The 17,455-nt window shown below is 38.5% G+C and overlaps 1 protein-coding gene across 1 annotated transcript in view; it reads left to right on the forward strand.

Annotated features, from left to right (window-relative positions):
• Positions 1-16,373, forward strand: part of LOC100888951 — a 36,482-nt gene extending 20,109 nt beyond the window's left edge. The window contains exons 3-8 of the mRNA XM_030985452.1: positions 1,078-1,202; positions 5,353-8,149; positions 8,959-9,064; positions 12,601-12,757; positions 13,603-13,678; positions 15,139-16,373. Of these exons, the coding sequence (XP_030841312.1) occupies positions 1,078-1,202; positions 5,353-8,149; positions 8,959-9,064; positions 12,601-12,757; positions 13,603-13,678; positions 15,139-15,303 (3,426 nt within the window). The 3' untranslated portion in view covers positions 15,304-16,373. The remainder of the gene's footprint in view (positions 1-1,077; positions 1,203-5,352; positions 8,150-8,958; positions 9,065-12,600; positions 12,758-13,602; positions 13,679-15,138) is intronic.
• The last annotated feature ends 1,082 nt before the right edge of the window (positions 16,374-17,455 follow it).

The raw sequence follows: 17,455 nt of genomic DNA on the forward strand, positions 1-17,455 counted from the left end.
TCTTGGGATATTTTCTAGACCAAATATCCCTCTAATTGCAACTGCGGGCTGATGAAGACGCAAATCAACTTGTTAATTTGCGATCAGGATAGTTAAAATAGCGGGTTATTTGGCAAACTTGGGCTGATGAAAGAAGGCCTAATGTGTCCCAGCAGCTCCAACGCATGTTTACAATTGCTGAGCATAATAGTTACAGCCAAGTTGACCGAATGTCCACTTGAGTGACTTGACCAAGCTTTTGGTTTAATAAAGACCCTTTGATCTTGTGCACCTTGTACAATAGTTGTTAGAAAGCTTGCGAGGCTAAAACTTTGATATTGTGGATATTGGCTCCCATTAAACAGAAACTTTGATCAAATGGTCCTGTGGTCTTGTGAAGCTTCGAAATAACTGTCAGAATGCCTCTGAACCAAGTCTTGTACATGCATTGTACATGTGTAGGCCTTCTCAGTGTTTGGTATTATGCAACATCAAAATACATGTTCAGTTTTCTAAGGCCTGTGAGACAGAAACATGGGTCATGTTGGCATTTGGACACATTTGACCACAACTTTGATCTACATGTAATGGGCCTTTGGTCCTGTGAATTCTCAGAATACATTGTGAGAAGGCCTGTGAGACAGAAACTGTTGTCTTGTGACTTGTGAACATTTGGTCCTGTAGAAGCTCGGTCAGCCAAGATGTCGTGCCATTCATAGGGGATGTTTCACAAAGACTAAGATCAACTTTTAGTTGGACTCAACTATGGCAGGCCATTCATGCCACTGGTTGCCCTCACTATTTGTATCTCAATTTTGATCTTTAGATAATATTTTTTTTCCTTCAATAATGATATCAACAAATGTAAATTCTGTGGATTTGTGACCATAATTTATACGACCCTTCAGAGACCAATGCCAGTAAATGGTAAGACTAAAGAGCAAACAGTGGCATGAACGACCTGCCATAGTTAAGTCCAACTTAAAGTCAATCTTAGTCTTTGTGAAACACTTCCCTTTGATTGATCTGTACTGTTTAATACATGGCTTAGAAATATCCCTCATAACTAATCTGTTGTTCTCTTCTTCCCCTGTGCAGGACTGTGGAATTGAGGGCCTTGTCGAGGAGCTGTGTCTGAAGCTGAAGAAAGTCCAGGAGGAGAGGGAGGAAAACGCCACACCCCCACATTCTCCGGACAACAACTCAGAGAAGTCCACAGAGAGGTAACGGTCAAGCTTATTTTTTTAAAAACTTTTTTTTATAAAACTTGAACCTTTAACAGTAATGCCTCAGTCACACCTTTGCATATTTGGCTTGTATATTTATGCATATTTATGCATATTTATGGCAACGATAATTCTTGATATCAAGAATTGATTTTAAAACGGCTTGCCATAAATACGCAACAATACGCAAGCCAAATACGCAAAGGTGTGACTGAGGCATAATGGCAACTATTTTGAAGGTTCTTTGACCGAAGTTCATCAGATTAAAGGTTCAGTCTGTATGTAGTTTGAACAAATAGACATAAGACCCAAGTCTCAGAAGCCAATGATAACTACATGTCAGTCATTCAAACAGACATCTCCTGCTTGCAATTCTATCAGGTACTGTAGCTTAGGAGATGGTGGTTACAATAAGGGGGATATGAAAGAGCTGTTTACAAAAACTGTTGCAAGATAACCTCACATAAACTATAGTAAATTTTTTGAACAAAAACCCTTTTTTTTTCTTCTTCTTTGTCTTCTTGTTCTTGTACACTGATTGTGGAATTGATACAGACTTTGATGTACATTTTAGTATAAGTAATTCTCTTTTTATCCCAGATCATTGATGATTACACATAGGCCTAGTTGGTAGTATCAAGCACTGCTACTACATGTATACATGTCAGTAGTGTATATATATATATGAAAAGTATACCCAACTTTGCTACAACATGAAGGTCCTTATATTAAAGTCATAAACTATATTACTTTGAAGTCTTATTTCATGATGAACAGTAACTTGTTTTCTGTCCAATGATTTACCCCATTCATAATATTTCTGACACTGGTGGCTGAGCACCAGGGTTTTAAAAAAGTTTTGTCAAAATCACCTTGTACTAAGTTTGGGCTAACGGAACGAATGTGGGTCAGGCCATACATGCTCCTTTGGTCTCAAATCCTTTTAAAAATTAAGTTCCGCCTCATGCTTCATTGTTTACCATGATGCATTGTGTCTAGGCTTTTACAGAACCTTTTTGCAATCCATTGGATAACCTGTCTGTAATTATTTTGAACAGCCTATTAACTTCATGTCTCATGATATCTAACTTCTAAGTTCTCTCTGCTCACTTGTCTGCTGCGCCATTTCATCCGTGTAAGAAGCATGATGTGTTAATCTTGAATAGTGAATGAAAAAAAAGGTTACTACACCCAAATGCAATAAAGAAGAAATACATGATAAGTATCAAAGAACTTGACAATAGACTTTCAGTTTCATCAAAAAAGATTATACCCCAAATAAACTTTTAACCATTTTGTGTCACCCAATAGGAAAGGGATGTAAATGAAGTCTAAATATTAGTCATCATAACCGTGAGAATTTCATAAACTTTGCCTGTAATTGAAGCATTTTCCTGAGTTTGAGTTGATATTAAAACCTTTTCTTTTCAACTGCCTCAGGCTCATAGTGCATGTACTGTGCATATTACATAAGTGAGCAACTTTTTTTTAAAAATGAGATAACACTCATAATGGCTTTTGACCCACATTCTTTGCTTCGGCCAAAACTTGGTACAAGAGGATTTTTGACAATATTTTTTTTAAAAGCCTGCTGCTCTTTCATCTGTGGCAGCACAATTATGCAAATGGAATCATTAGATAGGGTATTAGTTACCATGAAATATAATTCAAGGTCACACGTATATGTTAGAAATTTTTAATAAGAAGCTAAAAAAGTTGGGTAGACTTTTTTTTTTGGATACACACTGTATATCCTGTACTGGTTGCCACTGATCCATAGTTTATGACTAATTGCTGAAATTCCCCTAACTTACGAGGTCAAGGCATTTGGTCAGTAATGCTCTGTGGTAACCATGGAAATCGGTTACAGTCGATAGAGACAGGATGCAGCTGCTTTAACATGTACATGCATGTTCACTTGAGTAGGTTCAGTAGACCTTAAAGGGATCGTTTAACAATGTTAAACACGGCCCTACGTGTTATCAGTGTCTGTGATATGGTGTAATATTGAAGCCCTAAAAAAATTGCGCTTCAAAATGATCAAGAAGTGCCTCAAAAAAGTAAAAATCTTTGAGTGACCGGTTTTACCATACTCGTTTTCCCCAATAGACTGTAATGTTATGAAAACCGTCAGGCGAACGGTTTTCAAAATTTGTAATTTCAATCATAAATATCTTGATAATCAGACAGGCGATCGGCTTGTAAAAGTCATGGGGTTCCTGACTGACCTAAAGGTTTATAATTATCATTGCATCATGAGCTAAATCCAGAATTTTGTTTCAGAATCTGAGACAAAGTTACCGGATCCCTTTAAGAATGATATGCACTTCTGATGATATTGCTTTGGCTATGGTTTTTGCCTTTCTGGGCCCCGTTGCACAAAACTTACCATTGATTGATGGTAACTTTGCCATCAATGGTAACTACCATGGAAACCTTGATTTTGATTGGCTGTTGAGCCCTGTTACCATGGTAGTTCCCATTTATGGTAAAGTTACTATCAATGGTAATTTTTGTGCAACGGGGGCCCTAGTATGGATTTACAAAGTACCCAAAATCCAAATCACTCATGGAATTATTTACTTATCAGGGAAGGGGAATGAATTTTTTCATTTTTTCCCATCTTCCATTCACTGTCAGATCAATAATTTACATTGCATAGAAGTACAAGAATAATGCAGGCAAGCCATAAAAAATATACATTGTATATAGGCAATTCTGACCTGGGAATAAAATGTGAACAATCTTTTTGATGAGATTGTAGAGGGCCTAGCAAAATTAATGTTTTCATTTTATAGGCCTGTACATAAATGTACTACCGACATCTTAGTCATTTTGTGTGAGAATTCTACTTTGCTCGCAAAATGTTAGTGAACATATGAACACAAAAATGTACAGTGTGCCTGTTGTTTTCTTTCTCTTTGTATGTCATTTGTATTTCTTTCCTCCTTTTCCCTCTCCTCTCTTCTCCTATCTCTCTCTCTCTCTCTGTCCATCATTTTATCTCCCACTGTCTCTTGCTCATTTCTCTTTTGCTCACTTTCTTTCTCTCTCTCTCTCTCTCGCTGTCTGTGTCTCTGCCTTTATGTCTGGCTCTGTCTCTCCGTCTGTCTCTCTCTCTCTCTCTCTCTCTCTCTCTCTCTCTCTCTCGTACAGTGATATAGACTGTATTGTTGTTAATCTTTTTTCGAATCTCTCTGTCTCACTGTACATATCAATCATTCGTTTTTCTTTCTATATCTTTCACGTAGACACATGTTACGAACTAACTGCCTTTAATATCTCAGCCTGCCTACTACTACACACACACACACAAGCACACAGCAGTCAAATTAACAAGAATTCATCCATTCAAGACGATAATGACTTAGCAACATTCCCATCAAACACAAGGTCCACATTGTAACCAATTATCATGAATGGCAGGCAGGTAAAGCAGGCAGGCGAGGGAGCCTGCCTGGCCTGGCGGGCATGATGATGAGGATTTCATAACCCCCCTTCAAGGTGACTCAGGTCTGGGTTATTGCTTGGAAGGAAATATGAATGGTCTGAGCTATTGCTGACACACGACCAGAAAATTGTGCAACTCATTACGTGCCATCCTACTTTCACTTTACCCCATTAGTGTCTGAGTACTTTCATGACATGTAAGAACCTGCTGCAAGCATGCTGAAGGCATACAGTTCATGCCAAAAGTTGAAGATGCACTTATTTTCGAGCACCACTTGAAAATGATATTTTTGGGGGAATAACACAAGTTACATTTGCAGTGGAGTAGACATTAGAAAAGGTAATATTTCTTATAATAACACAAGTTACATTTGCAGTGGAGTAGACATTAGAAGAGGTAATATTTCTTATAACTGTTGACACCTTTTCTCCTTTGTCGAAATAATTGTTGTGCATATTTGTTGTATTTCCAACATCGGGTTGTTATTAAATGGGAGCTATAATTTGTTGCTCCTTCCCCAACAAAAATGTGAAGCCACTTTTAATAACATAAACAACTTACACTCAGCTCATTTCACATAAATTTGATTAGTTGCCAATGAAATGTGTTTAATTATTATCAGTTATTGAAAGTGGACATATGTTTGGAAATATAATTCTGATTTATTCTTTTTTCATGTCTCTGCTCCATGTGCAGGTATTATGATGCCTTTCCAGCTTTGAGCGACAAGTCTGGAGCTGTTGCAGCAGACACCAAACCAAAAGGTGCATGGAAATCTAAAGCCAAACGCAACAACTCAACAGGCTCTATCTCCAATCCTTCCAGTGATCGTGAACTGGAGTCGCTGCCGAATAAGAGTGTATCTGCCTCGGTCTCTCGCAACAGTCACTCTCCAGTGGATTTCAAGAGCAAGCAGTACCAGCGAGCTCAAAGCCTTCCTAGCAGCCTCTCACGCAACCAGAACAGGAGTCCCACGTTCGTTGTTCCGAAGTACCAGGGACGCAAGGGACACCATCGCAACTACGGCCACAGCCAAGACAAAGGCACAAAGCGCTACCAACGAGACTGGGATTGGGGCAGTCGGGGTGAAAGAGTAGATGGCAAGTACAAGAATGTGGCCGGCAGGAAGAAAGGTGGCATGTTTCCCGAGTGGTACAGTGAAAGCGGAGAAGGTCAAGCTGACTTGAATCTGTTCCTGGATGCAAGGGACTTTGGAGCAAGAGAAGAGGCTAGCCAGGACGTGTTCCTTGAGGCGATCGGTGACAGTGCTGTCAAGGAAGAAGAGCGTCTGGAAGAGGCAGTCAACACGATGGCTGAGACCCTGTGTCGCAGCATCATGGAGGAGTGTGACGATGACAAGCCTTTTTCCAAAAGCTTAACTATCCATGGACTACTGACTGATGAACAGGACATATATATGTTTGGAAGTGGGGACAGCTTGAAGGATTGGTACGCAGGTTCCACAAGAACGGGTGACTTCGAACGTGAGGTCAGCATGGCTCCCGTAGATGTCGATGGTCAACGCAAACTTTCATCATCCATCTGGGAGAAGAATCTTGTGCCAGGGAGTCCATTGTGTGAAGACCAGCAGGAGCCCTGGGAAAACAATGCAAGATCTTGCCTGCCTACTGCTAGCAGCCCCCCAAGTACATCAGTATCAAGTGGTGCAGTTGAAGTCAACCAAGCTGGAAGTGATCCAACCAGTCCAAGTAGCCTGCAGGGTGATTCTGCACTTGAGGAACCTTCTGATGCAACATCGCTTACAGGAGAACTGAGAGTTGACATCAACCACCATCATATGGACAGTGCTCCCATCTCGCCGCGCAATGCTCCCATCGGCACTGGACGCAATAATGACAGTCTCCTGCGTATTTGTGACCACACCCATGCACACTCCAATCCGTATGATCCACAAGGACCAGGCACTCCCTCAGGATGGGGAATTTCCACCGACGGCTCCCAAGGACCTCTGCAGTCAACACCTAGCTTACCAGGCCTACCAAGTGACCAGTCCTTCAGTGCAGATGATGACAGCATAGTACAAAGCATTTGCTCATCTCACAAAGATGGTTCAATTATGAACCTCTCGGGTGAAGCTCACTCCCTGGATATGAATAATGCTCTCTGGGCGACGTACGAATCTAAACAGCTGCAAGTTCTCCCTCCAAAAATCGTGACGTGGGACGAAAGCATATTCTCAGGATTTCAACCCATGGCTAAAATGTCTACGTTCATTGAAGGTGGTGTCTATGGCAGCCCATACAGCAGTCATAACAACAGTCAGTTCAACAGCTGCTCCACCAGTCCTTGTAATGACAGCAGTATAAGAGAACTCTGGGAGGGCTCTCACAACAGGGACACAACATCATCTGTGTGCTCCCTTGAATGTCTGTTGAGTCCTCAGCCATGCGGGGCATCATGCTGCTCTGTCCAGGATGAGCAGAGTGTCATTGAAGACAGTCTTGTGGACAGCCCAAAGTATCTCTGCTCCCGAAGCTCATCCCGATTTGACTTTGCGAGAAGTGATGCTGAGAACAGCGACAACTCTGCTGGAACTGAAACTGATGAGATGATTTCGGAAGATGAATGGGTAGAGGAAGTTCCAAGAGATGTGCCTGATGTAAGCAAGAGGGGAGATAAAGATGATACAGGGGATCAAAGCGACAATGACCGTACTCCAAAGGACAAGTCCCCTGGAGTGATCCATGAAGGAAGCGTGAACAGTCAGCAGGGTTCTTCTGCCAACAGCCAGCAAGGCTTCTGTGGAAGCTCTCTAGGATCAGGCAAAGGCACTGTTGTCAGTCAGCACCTTCTGTCTGCAGAATGGAAGAAGCATCAGGGAATCTCTTCTGTCAGTCCCGACAAATTACCTTCTGTTTCATCAAAGGGCAGTGCTGAGTTGACAAACTTATCAGAACGACCTTTCATTTCAGAAGATTCTCACTTCAAGCCAATTCAGCATGAATCCAAGACAGAACCGCCCGGAGTTTCTTCCGACGAGAATGTGGAGTTTAAGCCTTTCGAACCTAGGAAATACACCCGAAGCACGTCACAACCAGGTGGTCAGAACTATGGCACTTCTTCCCATCTTTCTGGAGGTAATGTAAGTAACTTGTGGAAGCCAATTCAAGGATCTGCTCCTCAGGGTTACCTCTCCGGTGGGAACCAAGTTTCCCAACCCTCCAAGCCACCAGAGGACAGCACTGCCAGAAGCACCAGCCAGGCATCGCAGATACATCCAGGTGGACTCTATTCTGGTGGATTTTCAGGATCAGTCTCAAAGACTGGCCTTGCTTCAGGGTACCCTGCCCAACCTGGAGATCCTGGAGGCCTTTGGAGGTGTACCTATCCTGGAGGAGCTGGAGCTGATATCCGAGACCCAGGGGGTGGCCATGGGGGAGGAGGAGGAGGAGGAGGAGGGTTCATAGCAGACAACTGGGGATTCTATGGAGGCAGACCGCTTGGAATGCAACTTGACCACGATGCACCATTGGTAAGCTACATGCTATTAATTTTCATCACATATCATAATGAAAGGATGCAGATCTCTGATCTGATAGGACCAACTTGACAAGTACAGTCAAACCTGCTTTAGTGACCACCTGTCTACATTTTGTGTTTCACTTGGGCATTCGCTATAGGCAGGTTTGACTGTAGTACCAAATTGATGATTACAACACAATGATAGGTTGCAGGATACGTACTACTAACAAATGATCCGGCCCTTTTTGTTATTTTATAGCTAAAGACCCTTCCTAAGGCTATTTATACTCAATATCTTATGTGAAATGTACTAACTGGATAAGAGGGGTTAGGTGTTACTTTCATAAACTGTAACACCAGAAACCTTAGTCTTTGCGAATTGTTCTCTTGGCTTTTTGTTTCATTCATTTCTATGTAAACTTTTGATTTTTGCATTTTGTGGCATGAAGGTTTTTTACAAATCGGGTAAAATTTGCCATTGTTTCATGCACACAAAAGTATCTTCTTTGCAGTACCCATCTTTAATTTTATTCAAGAAAATATTTTAAAATGTATGTTGCATCACACTGCTCTCCATAACAGCCCATCCTAAATATGGCATGAATGCATACATCCAAGTTCAGCGACGTTTGCTATGCTTTTCCCCTGTAAAACTTCATTTGTCTCTATTTTATGGTCCAATGAAAGTAATGATTCAAATATTTTCCTGGGATGTAGTAAAATTCTCATCCATTATAAAGCAGCAGTTATGTTCATTGCTTTGCCAGCCTTTAAGATTTTATACTTTAAGTAATCCCTTTCTTTGCCCGATTTCTTCAGCTGTACCAAGATGAAGACGATACCTTTCTTCATGAGGGACTCCTGGTAGACCAGCCGTTGGAATCACATCCTCCCCAAAGATCTCAAGGCAGATTCAAGAGAAGAAGTAAGTACTCTCATCTGGAGATAGTTAACTCTCAAGGATTCATTAACACTTTCTTAACCTGGAATCATATCTTGTAAAGCATTTATAAGGAAAGATGATTTTATGGATTAAGTCATTTCAATTGAAAATATTTTGGAGCTATGATGAAATATTCATAAAAAGTGTTTGGGAATTCAAGGTAACCAAGACAACATACTCCAACAATCATCTTCAAAAAGTGTTCTTAGTAAGTGTGACCCCCCCCCCCCCCCCCCCCATTTATTACATGTACATAAACATCAAAGAAATGACGATTAAAAAGGCCAATTTAATAATCATCATTTCTTTGGTGTTTACTAATTTACAATATTTTCATTGAATCTTTTAAATATATTATTTCAAGTTTTATAAAATCATTGATACACAATTTGTTTTACTCCCCCTGCCCTAACGAAGAAAAAAGCTTGTACCTTCATATGCAAGGATGATGATCATGACATGCTTATATCATGGAGCCAGAGGGCAATCTTTATCACTGATTGCACTTGGCATCTTTCATTGTTGGCATTCCATAAAGAGGGCTTGTAAATCAGAAGGTCTATTGAGGTACATGTAACTACATGTATACTGACTGACATTGGATAGCCAAGAGGCCCTCTGGTCTTGACGTATAATCATAGCTCGTTGAGAGAGAGACATAGTTGCGTCACCGGAAGTCGCCTTTGATCATTTCGTAGAGTTCCGAATAGTTCCCTACCCTGTGCAATCTCTATAGTAGCTCCATGATGTAACCCATGACTGTGCTCGTGATACAGTATGTGTGTATGCGCTTGTCGTCACAACTATCTCCATCTCTCAATAAGGATTGTGTATAATTAAAACACTATATATGAAGCAACAGTCTCTAAAGTCTAATGTTGCATTGACTAGTCAAGAGTCTATTGGGTCTCTGGCTCCATAGAAGATATAATCATAGAAGTATACACCCAAGTTCTGTCTTTGAAAAATAATAAATCTTGATCATTTTACCATTTCTAGGTAATGGAGGGGGGGGGGGGTGGATACCCATTTCTAATCTCCCGAGTATTTCAATTGCTTTAATATTGATGATAACTTTAAAAATAATTGCAAAATTTTGATTGAAATCAATTATCGTGAATTTCTCGATGTGTTGCCAATTTAAGGATTTTAAAACCTAATTTCATTTTTTTAAATTCCTGGCATTGTCACAATATAGTCATGAAACCAACATTTATGCAGTGTCTGTGTGTGCATAGATTTTGTTGCCCTTTCTTCTTACCGGTATGCATCTGAAAAAAAATTAAGAGCTCTGAATAAAAAAATAATCAAGCCAAACCACAAAATATAGAATGATCATGACAAAGTGAACGGGTATGAGTTAATGCCCTTCTCACTCTCACTCTCGGCATTTGACATACACTTGCCTGTACATGTTCATGTAGGTACAATGTGCTGTACGGGTTCCAAGAATGGGAGGGGCACCATGATCCTAGATCAGAAATGAGTTCTCATTCTTTCATGGCTCACATACCAATGTTGAGGGCCATTCTAAGGTGATACTTCCTTGTACGACATTGTAATGCAGCTATAGACGATTTGTTCAAGGATCTATCTCTTATCTCTTTTTTGTTGGCACAGGGAATATCATTGTAACATTAAAGTGTATGTTAAGGGTTCCACATCACTTTTATATTCAAGAAATGAGCTCCAAATATTACTTTTATGAAGAGATGTTGCAAGTTTAAATACCTATTGTATAAAAGAAGAGGGATTTGTGAGTAGATAGCTAATGTTCCCGTATGCGCTCGCATAAAGATGTGCCCGCGCAGGGTTTTTATGATTTTCTGTACTCTCTTTTATATCTCTTCACCACTAGTCTATCGAATGTTGGTAAAGTTTGAGGTTGGTTTTGTACATTCTGTCTGTACACCAAAGATTTATTCAGGTGATTGGTACACTAGATCTTGAGGTGGAAAGAATGTGAGCCTCATTTCCTTGTTATCAAAAAGGAGATTAAATTTTTATATGGCTTCTTCTCATGGATAGCATCTTAGGTGCTAATGAGGAAGAAGGTTAATGGTACAATGTATGTTTGAACGCAAATGATTGATTTTCATGTTTTGAACACACACTTGAATATTCATTAACATGTTTTCATAGTGCCTTCAACATGTACTAATATAGCATTATATTGAAAACCATGCTCTGCACAATCATTGTGCATGGCACAATGATTCCCACTCCCTCATTTATTCAACCCTATCTCAAAGACAGTACGGTATCCTTGAGTCTAGACTGGAGACTTCCAAGTATCCATATTTTATACGACACAATGCAAACTTACTCAAAGGAGAGACAAAGGGGCAGGGGCAGTGGAAGAGGATAAACTATATGCTTGACAAAATATACATCAAGATTACTGCCTTTATTTCAAAGAGGCTTAACTTCATTCAACCTGTGTTTTCATGATTTAGTTTGATACATATATATATAGAATGCTCCAAATTACTAAATGTGCATTACCTATAAAAGGTTTCTTTTAAAATCATCCCTCAATTTTTGAATATTGGATCTACAGTAGGAAAAATGAGTCGATAGCAACACAAATGCAAATCATTATTCCAATAGTTCAGTACATCAAAATGCATGCCTTTTCAGGGGGTGGGGGTTATAATGTTTGATACCCAATTATAGTTCATGTAGAACACTTTGTTTTGAGAGAACAATATACATGTATAAATGTAATGCTTCCTGGGAGAAATTTCAATTCTTTAAACATTTTTTCTGACTTGTTTTTCAATACAGATCGATCAATCGATCTTATTTACTGTGTGTAACTAAGCCACAAATATGTTTAAATATATACACGTAGCAGTGAAAAGAAACTGCTGTTGTTTTACAGTTTGAGGAGGAAACACATATCCATTCTGATTCATCCCTTTAGGAAAACAAATCCTGAATGAGTTCATGTGCATTGTCCATTCTTTTTAATAAGTGAAGCTCATCACATAGGCAAGAAAATGCTAATGTAGGTGTTTTCAAACACTATTTTTTTAAAGAACTTATCCTGTTAAAGTTTAAGACCAGTTCTGGTCATGCAATTGCATTGTGAAAGAAAAGGTGTGGAATGGATCAGAAAAAGTAGCATGTAAGTATTGGTGTGTACTGCAAGGTTCTGGAGTCATCAAAATCATAATCAATTTGGCCTAGTCTTGGTAAAGTAACAAGCACGTACATGCACAGAAAGATGTGTATGGGACTACACAAATGGTGTCGGGTCTACTAACCTTGATTTCCTTATCTTTCTATGCTCATTACTCAGCCAAAATAAATTTTCTATCAAAATTGTTTGGCAAATGACATTTATTTGTAATCTTGAACATTCAGTGTAAGTTTCATTTGATTCTCTGAGAATTCATCTTCTTTTTTTTACCAGAACTCAAGTTTATCTTTAGCTCAAGAATATCAAATTCTAACTTTACATCTTATGTAAAATTGTTAAATTATGACTATATTCTTGTTGTTTTCTTGACTAGGTGGGGCCAACAGTGTCTGCAAGGAGTTCTTGGAAGGCTGCTGCACCAACAGCATGTGCGGGTACTCCCACGACACCAGTCACGTGACCTGCGGCCAGTGGCTAGAAGGGAGATGCGAGAGGGGCACCTTCTGCAAGTTCATGCACGGATACACCAGGTATGGACAATTAAATGCACTACAGTGTGAGACCCCCCCCCCCCCCCCCCCCAATAATAATAATAATAATAATTAAAAAAATATTAAAAAATGATGATAATAATAATAATAATAAAATTTATAATTTTAATAAGAATAAGAATAATTAAAAATAAAATATAAGTAAATACAAAATTCAGCACTTGTCACCATGTCCATTTTTTGGGAAGTGAATAGATACATAAACACATTTTTATATTTTAGGGGGTTTTATTCCCAGTTCTGACAGTTCCTTTAGTTTGTGAACATTATTTATTACTAAACTTAAACATTGTGTGGATGCTTTCTCTAATGTGGACACAGGTTTCACATATTAGCAGTCTGTCCTCAGTTTGTTTGACTTGCTGGAGGTATCCCTCCACTTTCATCTTTAATAGTAGGAATTCTGTGACACACCTTCCTCCTCTGACAATTCTTTGCTGTAAATTCTGGCACTGTCCAAGTTGAAACTTCACCTTCAATCCCACGTGCCACACCTAACCCTAGATGTCGTGGACGGATAAAGCCCAGAGCAGATGGAAGAGCATATGTTGCATCACCAGAATTGCTCAAATTCCAAGTTTGAAACTAATCAGTGTGTACCTTGAAAAGGCACATGCAGTGTGACCCTATTTCCTAAACACAACCCTTCAAGTTCTTTGGTATTCACATCACACGTATACCGCTGACTCTGTGATCCACAGTCCGACAACTTATCCACTAGACCACAACACATCTACCTTATCCTCTAACTTATCCTTTCAAGAATGTCATGCAACCAACGATAGTAATATTCCAAGCTCATCTTTGCTTCTCTGTATTCACAGCAACATGTCGTCTGAGAACAGTAGCAGAGCTTGCTCCAGGAGTGGGAGTACGGATGAGACGGAAGAAACATCATGGGTAAGAAGCCACTTCCACTGTAACCTACAGCGTTGTTTGACACAAGGGCAGAACATTACATGTACAATCCAAAGCCATCTTATACACAGAGTTTGGCCAACCCGGTTTGAGTTGGACATAATATGGCGACTACTGCAAGCACAAAACAAAAGAATATATGCCATGTTGTGACCCAGTAAAACCAAGTTGGCCAAACTCTGTGTAAAGATGGCATGGCTCTTGTACAATGATTCCTACAGACTTTACTGTGAGGAAAGGAGCATTGGGAGGTGCCAAGTAGAGATAAATTTTCATTTCAGAACAAATGAGAAAATGTTAAATTCCAAATGTTCTAACCTTTAAACTTTCTGGTAGTTTTATTTTATCTGAATACAAGCTCTTGTGGTTTTATAGGTATTTGTGGAAGAGTGCTTATATTAAGTTGGATGCATACCCTCACAAAATATTCTTTTAGAAACAAACATATCATGATCATTTAATACCTATAATTAACCTCTACAGAGGAGGCGCGATAGCTCGGTTGGTAGAACAATGGTCTTGTAATCTAGCGACCCGGGTTCAAAACTAAAGCAATGCGCTAGTGCCCTTTAGTAAGGCATTAATCCTCATTACCAGGTCCCTCAGAGAGGACCTAAAGCTGTCAGTCCTCTGGTTGCTTACTAACAAGCATTTATGCTTTCTTAGCAGTCGGGTAAAGTAACTACCACTAATACCTACCCTCAGTTCAACAAGACCTACACCAGACCAACAACAAACTGATCAAATAATTACAAAACAGTGATTGATTTGAGTTGGTGTAGAGTCAGTTCAGCAGTATGATTAAAGTGACTTGGTAACATTGTTGAAGGTTGATGAAAAAAATTGGTTAATTTTTTTATAAAATGTTACTTACTATATTCCTTCTACTGTCCTATCCCTCTGACATGCAAAAAATCCTGAAAAAATTCTCAAACCACAAAGATATCTATGATTTTCTTTGAAGGCGTCGATGTAGGACACCCTCTAACAGTGATTAACAGTAAATTCTCCCAACCATTTTTGAATTTTCCCAACCGTTTTTCCATGAAAAAAAGACATAAAACAGGGTATAAAAAATCTGTCACCACTTAAATGTCTGGAATGGAATGTAGAGCCATGTTATTGCTTTGTGAGATTTCCATTCGTCTCAAATGTAATTAAATTGTAATGATACAGTTGGGAGAATTAAGGAATCGATCAGATCAGTTTTTCCCAATTTGTACCATGAAAAAAATAATGGTCCGTTTTCACTCAAATTTTCAGATTATCTTTAATTGTACATCTAGCATTGAAGTCACTACCTTAGCACCACTATCTCTCATCTGAACAATGTTACCAAGTCCCTTTAAGGCTTATGACTATGCATATCTTCCTTGACAAGTTCATGATCCCTCCTATCTCTCTATTTCATCCATCCTCTGTAATCGTCTCTTCCATTACAGGACCAGCATCAGCGGGCGGCATTCCCCGTCATCCCGGACCTGATGCGGTTGCCTGGATACCAGGGCACCACCGGTGGACACGATGCCGGTAGATCACTCGGAGAGGGGGATGGAGGAGAGCATATGCGTTCGTTACCTATCAATATCTCCTCCAAAAACAGATGACGAAGACTACGCTACCGTGACTGGTAGTACAGAAATAATAGCCTATTTATATATATATATTGTAATATGTTTTATTTATATGATGTCAATTACTTTATCTGTATAGGTATCGAGAAAAAAAAATCTTTATGATTATAAACGTTCAAAATATACATTTCAAGAAAACAAACATATGAAATCTCTACGCTTGAGAGTTCACAGCGATTATATGGATGTACGTTTATCTAGTTTTATCTTGCAGCGGTCAGCGAAAGATGTAACTTGGTTTTTCTTTCTTCTTATGGGGACAACGAATCTTCAGGTGAACAGCAACATACAAAATCACATCAAAGATTAATATAGAATTATGTAACTTCAAAATGAGACAGCCTTGACAATTTGTTTTGAAAATCTCATATTTAGAGAAGAATCCAGAGACTATTTTGTTACCTATTAAATATTGTTAATGAAGGAAAGGGAAACTTGTGGAAAGATACAATCTTTCCGTTGTTTCTCTCATCAGCACATTCTTCAAAAAATAGTGCTGAAGAAGGAACAAAAGGGAGAGAAAAACAATGATAAACCCATTTTTTCTTCTCATACCTATGGGGGATAGTCGTGACACAAAGATATTTTTCTAAGAAATGTTGAAAGCTGTTAAAAAAATATTACTGTATCAGATACAGTGTGTATTTTATCTGTACAGTAAAAGTAATGTGAATAAGAAAGAAATGATTATGGTGTGCGTATAGCTTTGCACTTGGTCATTTATTGCACTTTTATAGCAACTATGAAAATGAAAAACTTTAATGCATATATATATATATATATATATATATATATATATATGTCAAGGGACAACGATGGTCATGGTCTTTTTAAAAATCAATATGGGATGAGGAAGACTTCATACAATAAGAGAAATGTTAGGTGTTAAAAGGTCATTATGGTACTTGTTTTCCTTCAAACCTTAGGATTTTGTAATTTTAGAATACAAAATTGTGTCAAAAGTTTGAGATTACGGAGATGATCTGTATTAAACACTGCAATTTTGGAAGATGGACAGAAGTATAGGTAGTATTTTGTTTTTTCGGCAAGAATAAATTGTGAGGAGAAAAGTTAACCCATTGCTTACTGGAACCTGGTGGTCCATGTGTAAAGCCTATGGGAATTAAATAATCCAGTAGTCAACGGGTTAAATGCAATTCGCTGCAAATTGTAGGCATGATTGTAGCACAATATTGAGAAGTGGGAAAATCTTTTCTCATATATTTCCTCCTTTATTGGAAAAGGAATTAGTGGAATCTGGAAAAAAATTATAATATAATAAATTTTATAAGGATAATTAAGTTCCTGTATATCTTTATTGAAACTTTTCATATTCTGCAAGAAATTGGATTAATGTAGATAGGGATGTTGTTCTTGCACTCATGAAGGGAAAAAAATGTGCAGAATATGTCAAATATTAACCAAAGATGGAAAAATAAAAGAAGTACACATGATTCTCTTTCATGTGAATGTCATTTATATGGAGTTGTGCTGCATGTACGTTCACATGCCATTGATTCATAGTGTTTACCAAAGATGAGGTACGTACGTATTATCCGTTGAGAGCCACACAATTGTTTTCCACAAGTAAACTTTACAGATCACTGGAGTATTATTCTTAACCACTCACAGAGAAAATCAATTAAAGAATACTTCCTCATATCTTGAATTGATTCCCTTTTTTAGTTGACGTATAGAACCTGCAATGGAAGGCTTTGGTAGACCTTTTTCCACTTTGAAATGTTTATGGGACATGTAACCCAAATAATTTGGCAGTTTTCTGATGCAATTTCTGTGAACAAAGGTATCAGCTACATGTACTAGTAAGTAGTAGTTTTAACTTATAGAAGAGTTCAACATACGGTACTCATAAAAATGTTAAGTTTTGGAGTTGATAACCCGGAAAAATATGTTGTCTGTAGATGCTCAAATAATTTTTGTTTTCTTATTTTAAGAAAACATGAAACGAATAGTGAGATTCAATAATTTCACACTCTTGTATATTATTGGAATTTTATAGAAAAAAAGCGTTTTATACCAGAAAAAAAGAGCAATTTCTCTTTGAATGTAACGGTAGAAAATATTTCAGTCTTTCTGATTTGACATAATTTGATGTACTGCCCTC

The sequence above is a fragment of the Strongylocentrotus purpuratus genome, unplaced genomic scaffold (genome assembly GCF_000002235.5).
Source record: "Strongylocentrotus purpuratus isolate Spur 01 unplaced genomic scaffold, Spur_5.0 spur5_scaffold_15, whole genome shotgun sequence".
Lineage (NCBI taxonomy): Eukaryota > Metazoa > Echinodermata > Echinoidea > Camarodonta > Strongylocentrotidae > Strongylocentrotus > Strongylocentrotus purpuratus.